The sequence below is a fragment of the Aspergillus piperis genome (assembly GCF_003184755.1).
Source record: "Aspergillus piperis CBS 112811 unplaced genomic scaffold BO85scaffold_27, whole genome shotgun sequence".
In the NCBI taxonomy this organism is placed as follows: domain Eukaryota; kingdom Fungi; phylum Ascomycota; class Eurotiomycetes; order Eurotiales; family Aspergillaceae; genus Aspergillus; species Aspergillus piperis.
In genome coordinates, this window is record NW_020291617.1 from 210,742 (window position 1) to 234,478 (window position 23,737).

Sequence of the window (23,737 nt, forward strand, 5' to 3'; positions counted from 1 at the left end):
CCGACAAAGCCTTATTTGGCCGAGTGGATCATTCGTTTATTGTGAACGCCGGAACGGTAATTGGTTCCCTACCATGTGTTCTACTTGGCACAAAAAGCAGACGGTAAACAGTAGGTGTCGTAGCCTACGGCTAGAATATATATGCAAGAGAAGACTTATGTACAAAAGACAATAGCACATCACAGTAACAGGGTATGGAGGGTAAACAATCAGCCATGGCCCACACAACAGAAAAGTGCAGCTTCAAAAAAACAAACAAAGAGTACATGATGGCGTAAACGTTTCAGACATGTCATTCTTGTCAAAGCATCAACCTCGTGATTCAATAACAACCGCTTAGAGGCTGATGACCAGAGACAACAGGAAAAATAACCATAACACCGGGACACCCGATACACCGCCACAAACGGGTGCAATATTCGGACAACAAAAGAAAACTGATAAAAATGACAGACAGATCTATCGGGATATAGACGGAGGGTGATAAAATAACGCTTCTATGCAAGTCCAACATATAGTGTGAGCTTGGAGTTCCGCTGGATCGCCGTGTCCAGGTCACTGTCCGTGGCCAAGTCGACGTACGTCCCGGACGGTTCGTCCTTGTACTGGACCATAATTTCATCCTGAATCTTTAGACGGTCCGTGAGCTTCTCCTTGAGCTGCTGAAGGCTGATGTCGTTCGGGACCCGGATCGCAATGAGGTCGTCCTGGAAGAAAACCTTAACTTTCATGGCACCGCCGCTCGACGTCGACACCTGCGTTAACGAGCTAGGTTGGCGGTTCATCGGGGGTGGTGCGCCATTGGAAAGTGAGAGGGAGGGTTGACCGCGCTGGTGCGAGTTGCGCTCTGTGTGAACAGCAATCGGTGCCTGCGACGACTGGCGCGACACGCTCCGTGACGGCTCATTCGCCGAGGAATGATGCGAGCCACCGGAGAACCGGGTCTCTTCGCCAAATGCGTTGGGATCGATTTCAAAGTCACCGGGGCGGGGAGCGAAGAGCTGACGGACCAATTGGCAGCGAGAGATATGGGGCGGCATAGCCAAGAGCTTCTTGATATATTCATCCAAATTCTGTCGGCGGCCGTTGGAGATGGCGTCCGTGACATGGGTGACGGGTCCGGGCATATACGGCAGCGTGCGCGGCTTGCCACGGTTACCGGCTTCCTCCTCGAATTGAGTCAACAGTGCGATCTGGAAATCGTAAAAGTCGTGGTAGTAGCGGGCCAACTCCCAGCAGCGACCGTCCTCCATTTTGGCCTCGATGATGTACCAGTATTTGTCGTTGTCAAAGCAGTACCGGGGAATAGACGCCGCGATGGGCGCCATCAATGACTGGTGATAACTCTGCTGCGATTGATGCGAAACTTGTTGCACAAGAGACCCTTTACTGGCATTGCGAGTGTGGTAGCCCTATCGCACGGAAGGTTAGGGCGACAGTCCTCACGAGTGATGGATGCGACAACATGGGAAAACATTGGTGACTTACCTGGGACTGGCCATTTTGGCTCATTTGACTCTGACGTCCGATGGACATCTTGTCCATGCTCGACGTGACAGACTGCATCGACGAGCCACCAGCGGAATCGATCTTGCCCAGCGTGATGCTGCTGTTCTTGTACTCGGCCGTCATCTTCTTCCATTCCTCCACCTTCGGCACGCCGGCACGCCTCACAGCTTCAAGCGGATCGGTGACCGCTTGACCTGTCTGCATATCGCGAAGTTCGAGGAAGGAAACGGGGATGAGACCCGGGCCACCCAGGCGACCGATAGGTTTGGCGACAAACCATTCCTGGTTCGACTGGGCGATAACAATAATGGCCTCGCCAGCTTTGGCGTCTAGTTCGTCCGGTCGCTCGGCCTGGAAGTCGTACTGAACGATGCCATAGACCATGGCACTCGAGCCCTTCCCCAACTGCGACATCCTGGGTTGGAAGCTATTGCGGGAGGAATTGCTGATGAAGTCTGTACCTGGGAAGGCAGCTCGATCGGAGAAGCCTGAGTCGTGCGGCTCTTTCTTCTTATGATGGTCCACCGATCCGGCGCTGTGTCTCTCGTTTTTGCCAATCACTTCAAAGAAGGACACGGGAACCAACCCCCTCGCACTAGGGATGAGCGGATTGCACGCTTCGTACCAGTCCAAGTCGTCCTCCCTGCTGATAACGTGAAAGAAGTCTCCCTTGCTGAAGGCGAGTTCCTGCGAGTTCCCGGGTTCCGGTTGGTAATCGTAGAGCGCTTTGATGACCTACGCGCAGCACAGGGATGTGGTCAACAACGGGTCGCCAAGGATAGGCTGCGCGACTAATGTCGGCGAACGAAAGCGAATAACACGTAGAAAAAATCAATTACAATCGACAAACAACTCCAAAATGGAATTTTTGAAGGATGCGACTATAGAAGAAAAGGAGGGGTAAAGGCAGGGGGGGAAGGAGGGGAGGGTGGGATCAACCAGGGATCCGAAAGGCAAAGAAATGGAGAGAGTGGAAATAGAATTGAAGATTGGGGGAGGGATGGGGGGGAAAAAAATAAAAATGGAAAGGAAACAAGAAAAGTGAAAAGTGAAGGGTAGAATTAAAGAAAGGAAAGGGTGTAACACACCTTCTTCGGCGGAAGGATGGCGATGGCGGACTTTGGAGTAATAGAAAGGTGGTGGTGACTATGGTGACTGAGATGGTGGTGGTGGTGGGGTTTGGGATCTTTCTCCCCTTTGAGAGAGCGTCGAATGGCCTAATTAATTGGCGGTGTTGGAGATTAGTCCAGAGCCGATAGATTGCGCGCGGCAATAATGTATCGTTCCCAGTCAGAAAGAAGAAAGGGAAGGGCCACAGTCATCAATCAAGGTGCTAATTTTTCGGGGAGGAGGGCGCTCGGAACAAGCGACAATCGAGATAAACGAGGGGCGGGAAAACGAGGGGTTTGCTTGCAGGGCGGGTTTGCCAGCTTGGAACAGATAGATGTACGTACCTTCATTATTTAGTTTGCTAAATTCTCCTTCCGGGCGAAACTAAATAAATGAACGTCGGAATGAATCAATGAATAATACTCCCTAGGCAGGTCAACCTAGCCAGGCCGTGCCCACAGGTGGTCGGGAACGCCAGATCAGCCGCCGAGGCAAGGCAAGACGTAATAAGTACAGGGACGAGTAGGGTTTGGTGGTTTGAGCGAGGCCTGCAGCAGACAAGATCTGATCATCCACTTTATGCCCGTTGTCAGCCACCCCGGTCCAGGCGTATCACTGTAAACTCGAAGGTCTTGTCGGCGATGGGATGTGTTGGAATACAAAGAAACCAAAAGAACAAGAGAATGGGCGGCAATCCCGGGTAGCAGCTGAGAGAGACGAATGAGGCAAAAGAGACAGGGTAGATGAGTAAAAGAAAAGAAAAAAAATATATAGTAAGACGAAAACTTTAAATCTGAACAATGAAGGAGCGTTTTAAAGTGATACAGTAAAAAAGATAGTAACAGACAAAATAGCCTGGGGTTTGATGGGGAAATAGAGAGAGAGAGAGAGAGGGACAAGAGAGTGTGTCAATGGATGAAATAGAGCGGACGGTTGTCAGCGGCGATATGTTGTTATAGTAAGAAAAATTAGAGTAACTCCCTAAACGCTGGTCTGCAAGTAACCCAGACAAGTGTGACAGTGCAGTGGCCTCCTAATTTCTGCTTGCCTTTCTTTGCCTATTTTTCGCCCTCAAACGAGGAGGACTACCACGGACGAGCCGGTATGGGGAGTTCTGGATTGCGACGACTGGGACAGAAAAAAAGCGGCCCGCTTTCCTTTGGTATTCCCCCCGCCCCTGAGGATGGATGGATGGATGGGTGGATGGGAATAGAATGGGTGCGCTGGAGTGGTTCAGTGGGTGGACAATGACGAGGATCCACGCGTGACAGCTCGGCGGAAGGTTCCCAGGGTTGCAGTGTTCTGGAAGGTCCTCCCCCCAGCAGAAGGGTTTAATATTTTTCCTTTTCTTTGAGTTACCAGATAGTTCGCCTGCTCCTTGCGACACACCTGGTTATGGAAGTCGGGAGATAGTAAAGTTGGCGGCGATGATGACGATGATGATGGTGGTGGTGGGAGAGGCAAGAAGTAAGTAGTAGTAAGCGGTCGAGTCAAAGGGACGGCGATAGGAGAATAATGGGCCGTCCTGACTCCTACCACCACTTTGCGGGAGCACTTGGTGGCTGTGACCCAGACGAAGGAGAGGCAAATAAGTGGATTGAGTGGATTAGTGGCCGGATGGCATGGACCGTCGTGGGGTGTGAAGGATGGAAGCCGTCGAGAAAATTGAACTGCTGGTTCAACTGTGGCGGGTACTCCAGTACCCTCGTTCCCGGTTGGTTGGTTCCCCGACCTGCGAATTGGAGATGAGGGAGGTTAGTATGGCGTCGGTTCTGTCCTCGTGGCAGTAAATCGAACTCGAGGAAGGATCCAAAGAAGGGTTACAAGCGGGTATAAAACCAGATGACTGGGATTAAAGGAGGTGGTGGTGAAAAAGTAAGTGAAAATAGGCAGAGCGCGGTACTTCATCCGCCGGTCGAAGGCACATACACTTACCAACAAAGGAAGGCAATGTCCGGTTTGTAGCAGATCGTGATAGACGTTGGACTGGCTGGCTGGACTAGTTTTCTGCTCGGATCGCCTGGTCCTTGAAGCTAGTGCGTCTATTTTCTTCACTTTCTTTTTTTAAACCTAGACTAACAGAGGAAATGACGATAAACTCAAACTGCTTGGTGCAAAGTGATTGTGATTGTGATAGTGATGGGGGCAAATCATCCATAAGGAAAATCAAAAAGATTGCGAGACAAGGACAAGACAAGAGAGCGGTTCAGAAGGAGACAATATAATGATATTATAACCCAACGCTGCCTGCCTCAATACATACCATACATCAATCAAATCCCAACAATCAAGACCCAAATTCTACAAAGCACACCATACAGACTCAGTCAGTCACTCACTCACCTTACAAAATCCAATAAATTTTCTCACCCACCAATGTCAATTCCTTCAGCTTCGACGCCAAAGCAGGTGGTTGTGTGCCTAAAAATCCTTTATTTAGTCGATTCACCAGTCAACCAGCAGACCGGGAGCTGCTCCCCGGCCGTCTGCATGGATGCACCGCGTAAGGTATGACGGCCGATGTCCATCCTGGTTGGTCGCTAAGGAACTAGGAAGTAAATACTTTAGTTAGCTGAGACTCCTTAGTTCGTTTCTGCTTCCAGCCCTGTTGGTAGTGTCATCCCTGACTCTTTTCCCTCTTTCTTGTTAGTGATTTTTATTCCTTGATTATGATTTTCCCCTTTCTCTTTCCCTTTAGTTACTAGTTATTTAGTTAGTTTAAGGTGGGTTCATGATTCACTTCCCTTATTTTACTTTTCATATTTATCCCCCTGGGCGCAGTTGGGCAGCAGTGAACCACCGCCCCTCCCAAATTCCCTTTTCCCCCCGTCGCATTAAACCGGGTGTGGTATAGAAGGCCGGCACCGTCCAGCTGGAAACCCCCCCGATCGATAGGCGATAAGAATCAGCCGAACAGACTAGAAATAAAGACAACCATGGCTCGCAGCCCCTGTGTGTGGTCACTGTGGTGTGCGTGAGTGTCCCAGATTCTGCAGGAGACAAACCAAAAGCCCAGCGCGTACGTACTGTGTATGGGCCACAAGTGGCCCCCGGTCCAGCGTACCTGAGTTGCGACGGGCAGGGCAGGAATGGTCATTGGGCTGCTCGGGTGGGCAAGGAAGAAGGTGTGTGTGGGTTCAAAACACACACACCGAGTTTGCCCATCCACACACCACACCACAGACAAACACACACACATTCCTGTGGTCTGTGTGCCCTTCCTTTTTAATTAACGGAGGGCTGCCAACTGCCGGCTGATTCAGGTGTCAACTAGTTTTAACAACTAATTAGTAACCAGTTCTACAGAGTATCTAGTTATATCTAGACTTGTTCGATCAATCGTAGCAGAGTTTAATTAACCCCGACGACTTCATAATTTTTTTTTTCTTTTTTTTTTTTTTTACTAAGCGGAGAAAAGAAAACGGGAAAGGGACGAACTGCTCCCAATTTTTATCTTTTTCCAATTTACCCATCTCCTGGACTATCATTTCCCCTGTACCGCTGTACCTCCGAGCCTGAAACTCTGCGAAGGGAGCTCGGACGGGGAAAAAAGGTACTTAGGCTGGAAATGCATCCATGGTTGTATGCCTGGATTTTACCCAATCCAGTCACCCAACCCGGACTTTACATTTGCTACACTTTTTTTTTCTAAATCAGTTTGGATCGGCACAGGGTCTCTTCTCCATCTAGTATAGGTGGAAGACGATCAGGTCTGAAGAGAATCCCCCGGAGTTCCGCCTCAAAGATGGATTAGTTTGGATCCCAAAAATGCTGTAACCCAAATGCTAGCTAGTTGGCAAGGCTAAGAGGTATAACCGCACTTTTTCCAATATGACCGAAAACTGTAAGGGACGACTGAGCTGCATTATTATAAAAAGGTCAAGTACTTTGCATCCAGCCTCATATATTTACCTCCGTATCTACTTTTGTAGATAGGGTAATGCACGCGATCTCTGTCTCCTCCAGTACCTACAGTAGTGGCATACTCCAGCTGCAGAGTATGACATGGATTCTCCAAGCAAGATATTACTCTACTACACAGATCATCTAGATCCATTCCATTCCTCCCCCAAGCCAGTTCTCGAAAACCTTGTACACCCTGCACCTCATCCACATTCACAGACACACCACCCTTGCAGGTAGTAGACAGCCCAGTCACTGCACCCAGTCAAATCCCTAACTGGGCTTATTCCAGACGCCGTCCGCATAAGGTTATTGCTCGTATATGCGAGTATAAGAAATAAGGGGAAAAACAAAAAAGAAAACGATACGTGCGAACAAGCGAAAGCTGAAGTCAACGCCACGCCACAATTTAGAATTTCAGTCTATCCATCTTACCGTTAGTAGCCAATGGAAGATAAAGGTAGCTAACTAACTAGATACAGTAGTCGAGGCACACTGCAGCAACTTAGCTACCTACAAAAGTATCTAGTAGGTACTTTAGATAGCTGGACCGAATAAGCGCGCAGCTGATCAGATCATTTTATTATTCGCCACTCTGGATTGTATGTGGGTAAAATCGACCCATCCATCGAACCCACTAGCCAGCTGAGTTAAGTACTCTCTGTAGCTGAGCTAAAAAGCACAACAGCTGATTGTAGTTACTTTGTGCCACAATACCACAGGTATATTGCGTAATTTCAGCCCATTTATGTGAAGCACGGATCCATAGATCATGTCCTGCTGTTACTTTGTGTATACTCTGGTAAACCCCGCACCACCACCACCACCACCACCACGTGAAAAGTACCAAACAATCATATTGTTTCAGTCCCTCAATATTATAGACCATGAAACAAGCACTGAAACAACCCTCATCTGACGAATCCAAACAGCAGCACCTATACCATATACCATCTTCAGCCTCGTGCAGATAACCCCCAACCCATCCTGCAAATCTGATATATCATTCTCCAGATGTCATATGCACCACCCTTCCTTTCCCCTCCTCCGATCAAATCAAGCTATATAGTAGTAAGCAATTGATACTAGTGCATCAACCCGGCCCCCAGGAGTTATCTAACTCGCGATGATCGAAATCGATCTACAGCTGATCATCGGGTTTGATTTCCGTCTCGTCTCGTCTTTTCAGGGTTTTGCCACCATCGGATACTAAATAACGGTTATCTACTTACTTACCTACTTAGTTTGGAAAGTATATGCATGGTCACTCACTCACTCAGGTGCCACAGTAAGTACTCCGTACTGAGTACTTTATGGAGAGGCCCAAAAGTACGGGTCTAGATCGGTGGGGAAGGGAGGACTATCTACTTATTGAGGAGTGGGAGAGATCGACTTGTCAGATTTAGTGGATTAGATATGTAACTAGCTGGGTATAGTATAGTGTCATGTATCATGTACGAGAGTAGATAGATAGATAGATAGTAGATACATACATACATACGGAGTACATACATAGATCATTGTTGACTTATCACTGTCGATCTTCCTCTAACGGTCAACTTACTTCCTCTTTCATGTAACTTTGATCTCATCTCGCTTGTGTTGATGAGGTGCGGGGTATCAATGTGACTACTTAGTAACTGTTTTGACGTACCCCTCATTTGTGGGTCGATTGTGGTGGTAAGTACTTTGTATGTCCTGTTGGATACATAATGTTAGGATGAATGGATGTGTCTGATGTTGAAGGGAGTGGGTTTTTATTGGCTTGAGGGTGGGTGGTAAGGTTCATGAGGGGGGTGAAATTGGCGCAGTGGGCAGGATAATGAGTACCGTCTCTGTTCTTATACTACCGGAGACAGACTTGTATCAGTTGACGCCGTGGTGGGTACAATGGGGCTGCTGCCCATACTTTTCGTGTTTTAGAATTGACAATGATCATTGTATTGACAGCTGCGCTACCGAAATGTTATCAAAACAAACGTCAGACGCCCCTTCCCTTATACCCACTTCTGCCTTCCATCCATCGACTTTTTTTCCCTCTCTGTGCACTACCAATCCTCCTCAAGTCAAAATGGGTATATGTACTCAGATCGTAAGCGGTTAATGCAGGACGCCTCTAATGCCGGAAGCAAGGAAATAAAACGAACAGAACTCCAAGCGCCCTGAAGAAACGAACAGAATAGGGGAAAGCTGGGGTGTGCTAGAAGTATCCAGAATGGTGAAAGGGGTGTCGGAAGGTGAAAGTGAAACCGCAGGTTGCAAGGAGGAATAGAAGAAAGGAAGTAAAATCGAGAAGATACGGACTTTAGATCTGTCCCTTGATATCGACAATTCGGTGGGCCTCGGCCTTGGCTCCTTCGAACAGTTGGCCGGCCCTGCCACCCGTAAGCAGTCTCACCACGCCATCTTTCTCTTGGAGGAGGTCCTCCGAAGTATGGTCCAAAATGAAGCGGGCGCTCTGCTCGTCGGACTCGAAACCAAGTTCTTCAGTAATGAAACGGATGTTTACGTCAGGTTTGTACCTGTATTATCAAGGTCAGTGGCTGCCACACGTAGAGTCTGGAGAGAAACTTACGCTTTACAAATTGCTGCAAGTGCAGAAAGTCGCTCACGATCCACAAACATATCCATTAGATAAGCCCCCATATTCGGGGTATCGAGATAAAGCTGAAAGAAACGGTGATAGTTCCCGAGAGCAAGAGCGGAACGGACATCCAACGCATGTTTCACAGCAAGATCCCGTTTGTCTGCTGCAGTTAGATCGGCCAAGGCATCGTTCATGGCCGTCCAATTGCGGGTATGGATGAAATAGAGGATACGATAGGCCTTGAACTCCGTAGGATGACCGCCAAGTTGCTGTGCATACAACGCTCGTAGTTGAGTCTGGCACTGATTATACTCACCAAGGTCACCTTTCTCTAGGGCAATTCGGGCATGGATTTCATAGACGCTGACAGTGAATTCGTTCCTGATATGCTGTACAGTCAAATCTTGACGGAGGGATTTGAACTGATCACAGATATAGCCATAGTTGTTGTCCTTTTTCCATTTCTTCTTCAGTAGGTCTAATGTTTTCATCAAGACCGGCAAGGGACGGACGGTATCCGGATTCGGTGCAGAAGTCAGGCGGAAGTAGTTCTTCTCGAGCTCCTGGCACCTTCCGACAACAGGGCCTTGGTTTGCGTTGGGGGTCGGTGATGCACCGCGGGATGAGGGTGAAGATCCATGTCGTCCTTGTGCGTCCTCGAAACGTTTCCTCCGCATCTCCAGATTAGCTTTTGACTTACTTGGGTTCTTACTGTCCATCTTCTGCCGCTTGTCTGTGGAAGGATAAGTGACTCGGTCTTCAAAGGCATTCTGGTTGTTAGTTTGTCTCCATGGTGGACAGCTGCTCGCGTCTCCGTGGTACTCCACCGATTTCCTCTTCTTCGATAGGTCAACCAATGGAGTGCTGGACTTCTTCGGCGAATGTGTCCCAAATGTGGCCCAAGTCGAGACACCTGGGCTGGCGAGCACCATGTTGCGGTCGTTTTGAACCATGACCTGCGGCAGAGGTAGGGTTTCCCAGTCGATCTTATCGAGCATATTACCCTCTGCTGCCTCCGTGATGACCGACTTGAGTTTCGCCTCCATCTCACTCCGGTCGACCGTGGGAAGGCGGTTTTCAGGCGCAAAGCTGCGTTGCACATATTTGCGGACGGCTTCTGGAAATTCTACTTTTTTGCGGGTGGCGGCATCGGCAGACGTCGTCGGGGGTGTAGAAGGAACAGGGTTGGTGGCTTTTGTGGGCGCGATACTACGGCGTGCTTGCACTGGGATATAAGCTGGGGCCACTGCTGACCACGTTAGTCAAGTCTGAACAAATATCACGGGCGGGAAGAGAAGCATACCATGACCAGAGTGAATTGAGGTGGTAGCGGTGGCTGAAGCCGCAACACGCCATGGTGGGATGCCGGAGCTCATGATGAATGAAGAAACGATGATCTATTTTAAGGGCCAGTGCAAAAGGGGACAATAAAGAAATGCGAAGAGTGATGATGATCAGAAAAGAGAGGTATTAACTACGGATGATTTGGTTCGAGCCAGTCAGAACATATTCCTACACCAACAGAGCCGAGTAGGTATCACTGAATGTAAGAGAAAAATAAGGTCGGCAGGTCTGTTTCTAACGAGACAAGGGGCAAGATGATATGTAAGTTATCCACAGGGGTATGTTCTCCGGGCTTCAGGGTGAGTGAATAAGGATGATGAGCGGAGAGAGAGGGAGACTCGCTTAGTGACGCTGGATCCCACTTGACTTGTCTCGGTGGCGGAGATTTCGTCTTGGCACGGGGACAAGATACCGCCTACCCAAAACAGACATATTACATCAGCACGCCGATCTGGACTGATAACGAGCAATACAAGCAGCGCCAAGGCATCTCGCTTTCGTATACTCTGCCCCTCTTCACCCTTTCAATCGTGAAGAGATGCTGCTTGATCTTACTAGATGTTCTTCAAGCCTTTGGATCTGACAACTGCGCTTCGCCCCTCGCTGTTGCCCGACGAGACCTTACTCTTTGTCCAGGATGCGGTGGGGTTGTACGAAGGGTGAGTAGCCGGTTGTTACTTCACCTGCTGCATCGGTGGTCTCTCCATGCTTGGGTCTATGTCACTTCTTCTGGAACCGAGCCTTAGTGACACAGTATATATCTTCTCAATTGCTGACTGTTAATGTCTCTTGCATGATCAGAAAATATAAAATCCCCAATTATCAGAATGGCCATGCCTATTTGACCTCGCATCGTGTCTGTTATGTAGCAGTTGATGAGCCGCGGAAATACTCAGTTGGCATTGACCTCAAGGATATTGATAGAACAGAGTACCAAGTACGTGCTGGTTTAATCGTGCAAACTGGCCTGAAAATCTAATGTATTATAGGCAAGCTTCTGGAAGTCCTCTCCAAAGATTACGCTATACCCTAAGCCACTGAAGAACATTGACCGGTCGAAAAGCGCTGGCGCAAGTCCCTCTCGATCGCAGTCGCCCCTGACCCCAAAGTCCGTGTCTCATCCTAGTGCGGGACTTCCTCCACCCGTGAATGCGACATGGGTATGCCCTATATGCACCTTCTCCAATCCCGTGCCCTCCAATTTCGACCCGTCCACCGCTACCGCGTCCACGCCGATACCTCCTTGCCTGGCATGTGGTATCAAACCCCCTCTTGCGACTATCCTTAAGGCTGCAATCACTGCTGCAACAAGTCGTGAGAGCTCTGTTGCGACGCCACCAATCCCCCAACCTGGGCAAGAGTCCTTACTTGGGAATCATGGCCCCAAGAACCTAACGGTTCCACAAAATGGCGCCCAAGTGTCATGTCCACGCTGCACATTCGTCAACCATCCGTCTCTCATCGAATGTGAAATGTGTGGAGCTTCCTTGGTCTCTGCCAATATCCTCAAAGTCACCAATGGCGATCACTACCGTGCAGAATCCCCGGCCCCTGTTTTTGATCAGGGCAGTATTAAGAGCAAGCAAATCAAAGATTGCATGAAATTGTCATTCCGTGGAGGCGGCGAAAAGATATTTCTTGAAAGGTTGAAGGGCGCCTTGATCCAGCGGAAATGGCTTCTTTACAATGCTCCGCCTGTGCCACAACAACCATCGCAGTCAAGCCTCGAAGCTCAAGGTTTAGCCGTGCCTGCATTAGCGAACGGCCCTGGAGCATCACAGCCTCGCTCACCGGGAGTTGGCATTGCGGGGCTTGAGCGACGAGGCCTTGAGGCTCGTAAGAACAATGAGCTCGTCATTGGCAATGCTTTCGAGGATCTCGAAGCGCTTATGGCATCGGCGAAACATATTGTTGCGCTTGCTGAGACGCTAGCCCGCGAGTCTGGGATGGCTAGTGACGAGAGCTCTGCTGAAACTAGCGCCGTCCTTTCGGAATCAGCGGCGGCGTTGGGTATGGTGACGACGAAAGATATGCTCGGGTCTGGGGCAGAGAGCCTATATCTGTCGGAGTTGTCCCGAAATTTAGCGGAATATCTAACCGACGATCGTAAGGGTGTCTTACAGAAAGAAGGCGGGATTATTAGTCTTATCGACTTATGGGCAATCTTCAACCGGTCCCGAAACGGGGTCGAGCTCGTCAGTCCTTCGGACTTTCAGAAGGCTGCGGAACTGTGGGAGAAATTGAAGTTGCCAGTTCGTCTGCGTCGTTTCAAGAGTGGACTGCTCGTTGTTCAACGATACGACTGGACTGATGAGAAGACCCTTCGGCAGCTGCTAGACTGGATGGCAGAGCTCCGTCAAGTGCCACCCACGGAGCCGGTAGCCTGGGACTGGCGTCTGTTTGGACGTGCCGTGACCGCACAGGAGGCGGCACAGCGATTCAAATGGAGTGTGGGCGTTGCAGCGGAGGAGTTGGAGATGGCAGAGGATAAGGGAGTCCTTTGCAGAGAACAGGGAATTGAGGGGCTACGGTTCTGGTTTAACTATATTTCATCTGACCCAGGCCTGCAGGTAGTGGATGATCTAGGACTTGCAAAAGTTAGCATAGACAACCATGACATATAGATATGACGGGGATCTTGACTAAGAATCCCACATATGATGATTCTGAGCGAGCAACATCTACTTTGAGTTTCTGCCTGAGGCACGGTTCTAGACCGACAACCCCGCGTTTGCCCCGTGATTGGCTTATCGGAGCTCTCTCCGCCTTATCAGCTGCCAACTCCCTCTCTCCCTTGCACTTCCAAGTCACTCCATGCTTCGTTCATCAGTATTCTAGCTCTCTTTCCGATAAACTGATTAGCTATCTCTCTGATAAAAGATTCTACTTTGTGGTTACTGTCCTTGTAGCGGTCCTCCTGACCCCTTATCGTCCCCTGTGATGTAACCGAAGACAGCTCAGTGGCCGTCCGAATCCGGTCTGACGTCGTGGTCGAAGAGCTTCATCACTCCTTGCTTAGCGTCCTTCCATTCTAGTTTGTATACTCCAAACACAGGGCCCTTGCGAGTCTCACCATGATATATACAACCGCAGTTGCAGATATCAGGGCCGTCAGACGTTCCACGGCCCTGGCCAGAACTTATCCCCGAGCCATACTCTTCGCATCATCTCAACATCTGAAGTCCTCCTGCCAGCGCCGTCACATATGGCGCGGTCCGGGCGAGAGGATAAACTACGAGTATTTGGAGAAGCAGATAGATAAGCACAGACGATACTGTCTTTCGAAGCTTCGTGAAAAGCCCACACGTCCGCGGAAAGCGAACGTGTACGAAAGTCAGAATCCATGGGGGTTCCGAGGTTACGGACCGGGCTATGATCGAGACAAGTCTTTTCAATTTTACAATCGAAATGGTATTAAGGGTGACTTTTGGGAGGCCGAAAGGTCCCGCATCAAGGAGAGAATGAACCAGATCAAGAGGGAGATTGATAAGGATCCCTACGCAGCATTGTTCGGAAGAAGGTTGCAGCCATTTAGCTCCTTTGAGAAGCTTGATAATGCCTTTACCTCCATTTGTCGTTCTTTCCTAGGTCTTGACAAGTCGGAAAGTACCATGAATACAACAGCACGCCCGAAGGCCACTACTGCAGTCTCGAAGGACTCTTCGGAATCGCCCAAGAAGCCACAATCAGACGTGAGTGGCGGGGTCCCATCTTCAGACGAGATTATATCAGAGACGGGTCGACCAGACTATGAATTCGATCCTGTTAGTGGTCGTATGATACCCAAGGATCCTGAGCAGCCGGTGGCCACAGCAAAGGGTTCTCGCGGGAACGACATTGATACATTGGCCGGGACCCAGAAGCCTCCTTCTGGGCCCACCGGCTATCTATCCCCATTCGAACGATCAGTTTCAGAACCTAAGCCGGCAACAGAAGCAGGAAACGATAGCGCAGAAGAAACATCGCAACAACGTGTTGAGGTGGCACCAGTCGCGGATGAGCCCTTTCAAACCCCTGAGGTGCAGAAATCGGATTCACCAACAGAAGTTTGCTACAAAGCTTTGGAGCCATCAATTGATACTATGAAAGACCAGAGAGATGTTTCTGAGAAACTCAGTAGTCTCTCAGAAGCGATCATGGCCGATCAACCTAAGCTTCAGGATCTCACAATGGGCAGCGGACGCGTCACCTATGATCACCTAGAAGCGCCGGTCAACAGTCGTTCGTTTGGAGATCAACCAAGCAATGAGGCTTCGATGAGATCTCTAGAGACGCCTGAAAGTCCGCTAAGTACAGCACACGAACAGGACAGGGTGCAAGCAGAGAGGAAGGAGGATTTAGACCTCCTGAATGCCAGTGATATTCGTTCCCAATACTTGGCTAGGCCTAGTATTGATCCTGAGATTGAGAAGCAGATCCGTCAATCTCTCGACGATAAGTTCGATTCATTTGTCGATCCCGCTGGTGACATTGACGCCCAGAGCGTTCGAAGCAAGTTTCAAAAGCATGAGACTGTCGGTGCCTCTGACGAGTCCGTCATGCCAGAGAAATCAGACGTTGGTGTACAACCCAATCAGCAAACTGCAGAAAGTCGGGAAGCTTCACAGGTACACCAGTCTGGAAAGCAGGAAGCTACCAAGAACTTCGATCAATCTGCTACCATTGAGCAGCCACACGTTGATACCCCATCGACCGAAACCTATCGAGTGCTTGCATATGATCCCTCGACCCTTCAAGTAAACGAAGCAGAGACAAGCTCATCTTTCCAGGCTTCAGACGAGACAATCCATCCGGCAGAAATTTTAGGTCGCCTAAATGCCCCTGCCAAGTTCTTACCCCATTTTGCAAGAATGCGTACCGATGGTTACGAAATAGTTTCCGGTGGTGGGGATATTCTTGTGTTTAAAAAATCCAGCAGTTCGGTGCATGACAATTCCGCTCCCCCTTCCAAAGCAGCGGACAAAATTGAAGCTAGCCTCGACGGCCGAAATAGTGAAACCCTGAAACAGTCTACATCACCTATTCAGCTACCACGGGAACATTTCTCCGGCCAAGCTCCTGATCATCAGACCGAATTACCAGACGAGACTTCACAAGCTAAAGACTCTTCTTCGAAACGCCAATCCAGAGCTGGCCAAGCTTTGCGCAGGATGTTGTTCAGTGGCGTAGCTACCGCAGGAACATGCTACGCCATAGGTGTTGTTGTTGAATACTTCCGCACGGGAGGACAAGACGGACGGGGCATTGATGCTTTTACGGCTTTTGAGTCTGAGCGGCGTCATGGAGACTAAATTTGGATGTCTTCGCACAATTCTGTATGACTATTTGAGCTGATTTCTGCCATGACCAACGAGTATGTACTATGTAGTGCGTCTCCTCTCAGTAGTTAGAGTTACATTCATCATTGGAAACTAAGCTACGCTATCTGCTCTATTAACGCCATCTTCCCGCTATGCTATGGGTACATCAATTTGGTATGAGCAAAAGACGTGAAAGAGAAACGAAGGCAGAGAGCCAGTAAGGGCAATACAAAAGCAAAGTAAATGCAAAGCAAAGTGCAAGCAAAGGCTAAGCGGAGACCAAGCAAACGCGAAGCAAAGAGCTAGCAAAAGACAAGCAAAGGCAAAGCTAAGCAAAGCCAAGGGCAAGCAAAGTGCAAGCCATGAAGAAAGAAAGAGAAGCACCGAAAGAAAAGTTAAGACGAGAGATTGAACACACGTCCCGTCCCCAACGCCTATCGCACTGGCAGCGCAAAAACCACCACCACCATCCATCCATCCCTCACCCCCCTCAGCGCCTAGCCGCAGACGACGACGACGACTCCACAGGCTGCGACACCTCCTCCTCCTGCGGAAACTTCTCAAACATATTCTGCATAACACCACACTTAGCGCGGCCGCCCATCAAATAACGATTGAGGCCAGCCAACAGCTTCAACGCGGCATGCCAATCGGTCTTTTTCCAGAGATCATATTCCTTGCTAGCGAGCACGCGAAACACGGGGGCGTCATCTTCGTCCGGAGCCTCGGTTCTCTCCTCTTTGAGAGTGTGTAGCCAATCGAGTTGATCAATATCGTGCTCGAGATCTTGCTCGGTGTAGCGGCGAGTGGCGTCTCCGGCGCGGAAAGTGTGCAGTTCGGTGTTGGAAGTGTCGACGGGCTTGTACTTCTTGCAGTAGATGCGTGAGATCTTGGAACTGGGGAATATGGCGCGTTGGACGTGGAGTCTGCTGCCGTGGAGGTTGATTAGGAAGACTTCTTGGTCCGGGAGGTGGTGGCGGTGGATGTGCATGTGGTGCAGGTTGGTTAGGAGTTGGCCGAGGTGGAGTTGGAAGTTTTGGGAGAGGGTTTTGTGGAGGGGTTGGTTGTCGGTGAGGGTCTGGGGGTGCGTTAGTGGGTTGGGTTGGTCTTTGGGGGAGGTGGCATATGAGGGTTGAGGGGGGTGGACTATACAGTTGTCATTGGCAGGACGGTGCGTGCGTACATAGCATCGGGGTAATAATCAACGACGACGCGGCCGGAGGTACAAGGTCCGTCTTGACGTTTCTCCTTATATCCGGTCCAATATTCGAGATATTCTCCCATGACCTTCGGACTGGTTGGATGGGAGGGGATGGGGTTAGTGTATCGTTGCTGTGTAGGGTCTGTTAGGGTTGATGTTGTTACGTACTAGAGGTGGAACCAAAGCATAGGCTTTGAAGTCGGGTGCATGACATCCACGTTGAAGAACAGCTCGGATATGAGAGCATGAAGTACGTTGTCTTGGTTGTAACGTGCTTGTCTGAATTCAAGATTGGTTGGACAGGTTGCAGCACTGCCTGCCTCGTCCTCAAAGAGACCTTTATCCCACTGAGGAGAATTCTTGAGGTTACGGAAGACGTCGAAGAAAATGGTCTCGAGGGTAGGCCATCTATTCTGATTGACTCGACGTCCATTTCTGGCGACGCGGAAGATCCAGACAGCGCGGTGGACGATCTCTAATAGTATTTTAATTAGCTTTGCTCCTTTGGAAATGGTCTACCTATGTGACATGATATGGAGAGTATTGGATGCGCTTGGATGGGTATATATACTCACTATCTTTGTCTGCTCTTTTGAGGTACCGCAGCGGCACGATATCTTCGTCAGGACGGTCTAAATAAACCCTGGCTTTCATGCCGTGGACTTGGATATCAACGGACTTTGTCTCAGAGATCTCGGGGATCGTTTCCATGACTCTGAAGGCTGGCCATCTGATGTATTCAGTATCGTTAAGTTCGGCGGCAGCTCTTTCTTCTGCAGCTGCTTCTGCTCGCTGCTCTTCAATCATCTTTTTCGCAGCTTTCAGCTTCGCGAGGTCCCTCCTAGCTTTGGAGAGCCTGAGACGCGCCGCTGCTTCGGCCACCTTCTTCCGCATACCCCGGGGATCCATGATCTCTGGGTAGTTCACGAATGCAGAGAAGGAATATGAGGATGATGAGAAGGATAGGGACGTGGCTGCATCTTGTAGCACAGAGTGCATTCAAAAGATGAGCTGTGGACGTGTTCAGTCGTCGTGGCAAAGGCCATCTTGTGTTAAGAGAGTGAATCTGCGTGCACCGTTTGTGATATCTGCTAATGCGGAGACATCTGGCGGAGACTGATCCGTTTATGATGTTTGAAGATGAGGAAGTTCGTGGTTGCGTTGTATGAAATCTGTGAATGTGACGTTGGAATGCAGCTGGAGGAGAGTGTCATTGTGTTAGATTTACAGAAGTGAACTATGTTAATGAGGTTCTCTCGAGCTAAATGGTGTTTGCGTGATGTGCTTCAGAGCACGAAATCTAGGGTTGTGGTGTTGAGCAACATTGGCGGTTGTGAAGAAGATATATAGTTGTGGCACGGTTATCAGTTGGTCTAACCGGTTGGTACTGTCAGATCTATTAACAACCCTTCCCAACTTGATTGGTATGTCTCAATGTTATTCATAGTATCAGAAACTCAAGAGCCTACACCCAAATATCTGCCATTGTCATAAGGTACCATCTCTGTGGTGTGCATGATCTCCTCATTATCGCCAGCATTCTTAGTCACATCTCGGTGGGTCACCACTCATGATAAGCGCGACTCCTCCGACTTCCCCGCTTATCATCAACCTTCGCCCTTCCCCAGGTATATATTCCGAAGCATTACTGCCTTTCGAGGAAACAATATAGGTTATATCAACTGCCAGAAAGAGGAAACTATAGCATCTACAATATTCACGATGTCCAAAGCAACCAGAATCCCCATCCGCACCCAAAAGGCCCCTCTCCCACCGCCATTCCTCTCCCAGGGCATTGTCGTCGGCGACATGGTCTACTGCTCTGGGCAGGTGGGCGTGAACCCTGCTACAGGCAAGATGGTTGAGGGATCAATCCAAGAAAGAACGGTACATCATTCATTCCTACATAACCCAAATAAATATCCCTAACCAAGGGTGTGCCTAAAGCTACTCAGCTAACGAGGTCCAGAAACAAATCCTCAACAACCTGAGTGCCGTCCTTGAAGCAGGCGGCTCTAGTCTCCAGGATGCCGTGAAAGTCAACATATTCCTGGCTGATATGAATGACTTTGCCGCTGTCAATGAAGTCTATAGTTCCTTTTTCGCGGATCCGAAACCGGTGCGTTTCGCCTGATTGCCCCTGGGCAGAGTCACATACTTACTGATAAACCTAGGCTCGTACATGCGTTGCGGTCAAGACATTGCCAATGGGGACTGATGTGGAGATTGAGTGTGCTGGGGTGGTGAGCAGTGTGCCAGGTCGAGGGTCTCGTCTGTGAGCAGCAAGCAATGATGCAAATTCCTGGATATGAATGTGATGCTATGCGAGTACATAACTGGACAAATGCAGACAAACACTGCTTATGTGCATATACTCTGCATCTCGGCTGGGGGCAACGGATAGACCGGCGAGCCTGGTGTGAACAGCCTATGCGTCGACAAGCCCGATTTCTAATGTTAGCAATCGGAATGCCAACGGTGACTTTATGCATGGATTCGAGCGGCAGCTGGGCTTAGTTATGTCTAATGCGACACCGGCTGTCGGATGCAGCTTAGATGGCTGATGCGAGAAGATCATTCGTGCTATTTACTCCGTCCTCCGTGCTCTATGCTGGATCCTCTATCGTAGCTAAGCGAACCATTGTGTCTCAGATCGGCTGGGTCGGTAAAAGCACAGATTCAGCTCCAACGGGTCATGGATCAAATAAGAACTGATCTGCTATTATTAGCATGGTTCTCCATCTCAGAGTGGCCTTCCGTATAAGCTGGTAGGAAGCTGAATTATAAAGATTTGCAGTTGGAACAGTTCAGGGATAGTCCACTGCAACTACTGAACTGATCGACCTTTTTCAGGCTCTGATCCGAACATCGTGACTGTCTCCAGGATTGGATCTGCTGGAGATGGAGGGAATCGCTGGCCTCAAAATGGGCGAGGCTAGTCCGCATGGGGGCAATGCACGCGCCAAGAGCCGACCACCAACCAATGGAACCAAGGGCCACGGTGGGGCAGCAGTCAGGAACAGGCTTAGTGCCTGCTTGAAGTAATTTCCCAGTCCTTGGATCGTTGGCAACTTTTGTCCATGGTTCATTAGATTCAGGGTCATATCCCCCGTCCCAGGAACTGGTCGCATTTACATATGATATAATGGTATCAGGATAGAGATATATGTGATGGGCCTAGCGCTAGAGGTCCTCAAGATACAATGGCCTAGTAAAAATGGTCAGTGAGTGGTCTTACGTCCGTCCAAGGCTTAGACTCGAAGACGCTCTTTGAATGGACTCAGCCTACAAGATTAAAATAGCAACGCGAACAATGGTGCCACTGCTGGACGAAGTTCCGTGGGTGCTACGACTCATCTAGCTTTCTAGTCAACTCAGGCGAACGACGATCCAATTCCTAAGTATTACAGAGGAACCCATCTGGATTTGGGTCTTAATCGAAGCTTTGACTTTCCCGATCTGCATATGCTGCTGAAGCAGTTCTGACCGTCAGCCTTCTAGAGTCGCACATCGTCCTAGGCCATGCTCTTCGTGAGATCCAACACTCGAAGAATCAATGACCATGGGGGCGCTCCTGCAAATCCTTTCTGACTGTGCTGGCCTTGGGTACCAAGAGTCTCAGCCAATACGCGATCTGTGGAATTTTGTACGATTCTGTTCGTGGCAATTCTGAGACCGAAGGGATGGAAAGAGCCATTGTTTCAGCCCTGACGGCGGCCCCCCCAGCAGGGGCTGTGAGCGACTCTCCTGCATTTCTGACATTCCAATCATGTCAGGGAGAAAAAGATCGATGATTGCCGCGCTGTCAAAAAGCACCAGCACCGACTGGCGGGTTAGAAGTAGAAGATAGTACGTACAACTCTTATTTTTCCCTGCTTGTGACGGTTGGCGCCGCTGGGCATGCACGTGGTGTAAGACATGAACATGCCTTCCATCGTCTTCCTCGCCCAGCGTTAACCGGGCCGGGTCTTGCTGGAGTCTGAGCAGGCCCCTCCTCCCATCCTTCGTGAGTAGGCTAAGAAATTAGCCCAGGACTAACGGAATGGAGCACGTTCTCGAAAGGCCCTGAGGTCAATAGTGTTCGCCACTAGCTTCTGAATGGAAGAGGATGGTCTTGAAGGCAGCAACTAGAATTTCCCAAGATGCAGTGCTACCAGCATATTAGCACACCACATACCCATGTCATGGAGGAGCTTTACAGGTATCTCATATTGAATATAGTAAGGCCTGTTGCATACCGGTAGAATGGATGGGACGGGTGCGCATACGTAGTGGCTCCGTACGAGGCACGGATGGTATTGGATGCTTTGGGGTTAAGAAGGGATGGTGAGACAGCCGGGGGTGGATGGCCATCATTGTGACTGACTCAACCCGGCGGGCGGGAGGGGAAGGGGCATCAATAATCTTACTTTTTTATTTTATTTTCTTGGATTTTATAATTTCTTTGCTGGTGGTTGTAATGTTAGGCAGAGAGGAAAGAAACACTGCTTTCCTTCTCAAGGAGGAGGAAATGCACCCGACCGCATTATCTTGGCTGGCAGGTGCATAACCCCATGCTTATCACATTCCTCCGATCCAAGTTACGAAAAAAAAATCCCTTTTGCTCGCCTGTTCGAACCGAACCAAGCCATGCGATTTTCTCTCTCTTTCTCTCTTGATGATCCTTGCCTGGAGTTGTTTTTGCTCAGTTGCCAGCCCGTCGAGCAGGCTGCAGCAACTTATTTTGCCCGTATCACCACGCACCGGGGCTATCCCCACATCCATCCAGGAACCACCCACACTAAAACGACGCCGTCAGTCTAGGCCTTGTGGTGGTCCGAACCTTGACGGAATTATGCCCTTTGCAGAAGAGGCTGGCGTGCGAGGCGGGAATTACGATGCGCGCCGTACCACTGCTGATCGGCAATTGTCCCTGGCCACTTTCACCGGCCACTTTACGCTGTGCTACCTATCCAGTATGTATCCTTGAGTCCTTCGTGACATGCCTGAAATTTGAGGATCCCATTTCAAGTTTAAGCATCAATCTTCCCCCATTCCTTAGACCGCGATCATTATCTCCCCATACGAGCCGACTTTGATGGGTTAATTTCCTTACCATATTTCCCTGCGACATCCCGGAATGATTGGACACTTTGTCAACATGGCCACCAATCATTCTCTGTCTCCGTGAGGTAGTGCAACTGCCGGGCTGTGTCCTCTTCCTGATTCTATGCACCTTCTGCATGCTGCGGCATCAACCCAGCCTCGAGCAAACTGCCAGGGCATATGACAGCCCGCAGCCTACACTATACCCTGCCTTGTTCTGCTCTACACTGCACACAAAGTGCGCGGAGGAGTTCCCGATCTGTGAAGAGGAGATACCTGATTGACACCTTGTGCTCCATATCTGTTCGGTTGACGAGACCCTAGTATGTCGATCGAAATACACCATGCTACCCCTCTTTCAACGTCTAGACTCCCAAAGAAAGAGTTCTGTCCACTGCATATCATGCGATCTATGGCCTGAACCGCTCGGGGTGAGGGTGTTCTCAATAGTTCCAGCGGTAGCGAGCTTGGAGTTGGTCTTGATGTGCGCCGTTGTAGATAGATACTGCACTATAAACGGAGTGCGGCCATGGTCAGTACCCAAATAAGCTCTCTTCTCCGTATACTATTGATCGTTTGGCATCTAGTGTACCTTTTGATGGGGGGGGTTCGACCAGGACGGCATGCGTACATGCCTTCTCCATTGGGACGTTCCTCCGGCCAGACACGCACATACTGTCCGTTCACACTATTCATTTCATTCATTCATTCGGCCATTAGTAAATACACTCTTACATATTAGCCGGGATGTAATGACTTGTAGTGCATGAGGTGTAGGCAGAGAGTCCAGAACCTGTGACACGCAACGACAGCAACGACAGCAACGACAGCAACTCCAGTATCAAATAGTAAAGACCTAGAACATGCTCAACCCCAGGTTGTTGCGGGCATTTGTCGTCAGTGAGTGAGCAAATGTGCAATTGGGATAATGAGGATGCGAGGTGAAGATACGGCAACCAAGGTACAATACCGTACGGCAAGAGGTGGGACGAAGTGGAAGGGGGCCCACCTTCTACCCGGTGCGTGTGGTTTATGGCCTTGTCATGGGGTGGTTGGCATTGTAGCCACGGCCTTTTCCTTTGCTTTTCCCGCGTGCTTCCTGCCTTTTTCCCCCTCTGCTTTGGTGTGCCTCGTTTTTCCCCTGCCGTGCCTTTTTCCCTTCCTTCCCTCCTCCCCCCCCTTTTTTCCAGTGGTACCAAACCACAACTCCCACAGCCCAACCCGGAAATCCAAGTGGTGGTGGTAAGAGCTAAGTAAAGTAAAGTAAAGTCAAAAAGTAAAAGCCGGGCCCCAAAATAATCAAATCTACCAAAAAAAGGCGATGACACGGACCGGCAAACCAACTAAGCCAAACTAATCCAAACCGCCAGCCAGAAGTAATCTCCCCTTCCCTCTCACTCTCCTTTCATTCATTTTAGTGCTGTTGTTATTATTACTGTTCCTAATTACTACCACCATTTTTTTGATTTTGATTTTTCCCGTCCTTCCTTTGGCATTATTATTATTCTTCTTCTGCTTCTTCACTTTGCATCGCCTATCTTTTTCATTCTTTACTACCATCCTTTCCCCCTTCCTCCTCTCTCTTCCTCTCTCTTTCCCCCCTCTTCGCCCCGTTTTTGCTTCGCCAGCGCCGGTGCTTCGTTGACGTAGCCCACCTGCGAACACCTTTTCTACGTCAACGAGCCGTTGGGACTTGCC

General features: G+C 49.6%; 8 protein-coding genes across 8 annotated transcripts; 4 read left to right on the forward strand and 4 right to left on the reverse strand.

Annotated features, from left to right (window-relative positions):
* Positions 1–497: 497 nt before the first annotated feature.
* BO85DRAFT_442762 (phosphatidylinositol-3-phosphate-binding protein BEM1) lies at positions 498–2,969 on the reverse strand (the record flags this gene model as incomplete). Its single annotated transcript, XM_025658851.1, has 4 exons — positions 498–1,412; positions 1,489–2,244; positions 2,598–2,726; positions 2,964–2,969. 4 exons carry the CDS (start codon positions 2,967–2,969, stop codon positions 498–500), a joined length of 1,806 nt encoding a protein of 601 aa, XP_025510862.1.
* Positions 2,970–8,726: 5,757 nt separating this feature from the next.
* On the reverse strand, positions 8,727–10,565 carry BO85DRAFT_169511 (SAC3/GANP domain protein). The gene is made up of 3 exons (XM_025654276.1): positions 10,413–10,565; positions 9,098–10,355; positions 8,727–9,044 (listed from the first exon to the last, which is right to left on the reverse strand). The coding sequence occupies exons 1-3, from the start codon at positions 10,483–10,485 to the stop codon at positions 8,828–8,830; spliced, it is 1,548 nt and encodes a 515-aa protein (XP_025510863.1). The 5' UTR covers positions 10,486–10,565; the 3' UTR covers positions 8,727–8,827.
* A 446-nt stretch (positions 10,566–11,011) lies between these two features.
* Positions 11,012–13,220, forward strand: BO85DRAFT_430595 (ESCRT-II subunit protein VPS36; the record flags this gene model as incomplete). Its single annotated transcript, XM_025658295.1, has 3 exons — positions 11,012–11,112; positions 11,255–11,390; positions 11,443–13,220. 3 exons carry the CDS (start codon positions 11,012–11,014, stop codon positions 13,075–13,077), a joined length of 1,872 nt encoding a protein of 623 aa, XP_025510864.1. The 3' UTR covers positions 13,078–13,220.
* A 7-nt stretch (positions 13,221–13,227) lies between these two features.
* Positions 13,228–15,910, forward strand: BO85DRAFT_169561 (uncharacterized protein). The gene has a single exon (XM_025654277.1). It carries the CDS (start codon positions 13,528–13,530, stop codon positions 15,742–15,744), a length of 2,217 nt encoding a protein of 738 aa, XP_025510865.1. The 5' UTR covers positions 13,228–13,527; the 3' UTR covers positions 15,745–15,910.
* BO85DRAFT_505504 (uncharacterized protein) lies at positions 15,824–17,863 on the reverse strand (the record flags this gene model as incomplete). Its single annotated transcript, XM_025664334.1, has 4 exons — positions 15,824–16,831; positions 16,906–17,047; positions 17,123–17,429; positions 17,530–17,863. The coding sequence occupies 4 exons, from the start codon at positions 17,861–17,863 to the stop codon at positions 16,244–16,246; spliced, it is 1,371 nt and encodes a 456-aa protein (XP_025510866.1). The 3' UTR covers positions 15,824–16,243.
* Positions 17,864–18,426: 563 nt separating this feature from the next.
* On the forward strand, positions 18,427–19,543 carry BO85DRAFT_453600 (L-PSP endoribonuclease family protein). Its single transcript, XM_025661087.1, has 3 exons — positions 18,427–18,841; positions 18,924–19,073; positions 19,129–19,543. The coding sequence occupies exons 1-3, from the start codon at positions 18,677–18,679 to the stop codon at positions 19,231–19,233; spliced, it is 420 nt and encodes a 139-aa protein (XP_025510867.1). The 5' UTR covers positions 18,427–18,676; the 3' UTR covers positions 19,234–19,543.
* Positions 19,544–19,933: 390 nt separating this feature from the next.
* Positions 19,934–20,693, reverse strand: BO85DRAFT_332344 (uncharacterized protein; the record flags this gene model as incomplete). The annotated part of the gene is made up of 3 exons (XM_025655442.1): positions 19,934–20,075; positions 20,193–20,239; positions 20,565–20,693. Coding segments are annotated over 3 exons (318 nt in total), but the record flags the coding sequence as incomplete, so codon positions are not given.
* A 1,930-nt stretch (positions 20,694–22,623) lies between these two features.
* Positions 22,624–23,313, forward strand: BO85DRAFT_453603 (uncharacterized protein). Its single transcript, XM_025661088.1, has one exon. The coding sequence runs from the start codon at positions 23,072–23,074 to the stop codon at positions 23,294–23,296; it is 225 nt and encodes a 74-aa protein (XP_025510869.1). The 5' UTR covers positions 22,624–23,071; the 3' UTR covers positions 23,297–23,313.
* Positions 23,314–23,737: the final 424 nt, after the last annotated feature.

What these genes read in the sequence shown, in the direction of transcription:
- BO85DRAFT_169511 (XM_025654276.1), bottom strand. Translation starts at nt 10,485, where the DNA reads ATGAGCTCCGGCATCCCACCATGGCGTGTTGCGGCTTCAGCCACCGCT. An exon ending in CTCAATTCACTCTGGTCATG is followed by an intron (nt 10,356 to 10,412) that starts GTATGCTTCTCT and finishes CGTGGTCAGCAG; the next exon opens with TGGCCCCAGCTTATATCCCA. An exon ending in CTTGCAGCAATTTGTAAAGC is followed by an intron (nt 9,045 to 9,097) that starts GTAAGTTTCTCT and finishes TTGATAATACAG; the next exon opens with GTACAAACCTGACGTAAACA.
- BO85DRAFT_169561 (XM_025654277.1), top strand. Translation starts at nt 13,528, where the DNA reads ATGATATATACAACCGCAGTTGCAGATATCAGGGCCGTCAGACGTTCC.
- BO85DRAFT_453600 (XM_025661087.1), top strand. Translation starts at nt 18,677, where the DNA reads ATGTCCAAAGCAACCAGAATCCCCATCCGCACCCAAAAGGCCCCTCTC. An exon ending in GATCAATCCAAGAAAGAACG is followed by an intron (nt 18,842 to 18,923) that starts GTACATCATTCA and finishes AACGAGGTCCAG; the next exon opens with AAACAAATCCTCAACAACCT. An exon ending in TTTTCGCGGATCCGAAACCG is followed by an intron (nt 19,074 to 19,128) that starts GTGCGTTTCGCC and finishes TGATAAACCTAG; the next exon opens with GCTCGTACATGCGTTGCGGT.
- BO85DRAFT_453603 (XM_025661088.1), top strand. Translation starts at nt 23,072, where the DNA reads ATGGCCTTGTCATGGGGTGGTTGGCATTGTAGCCACGGCCTTTTCCTT.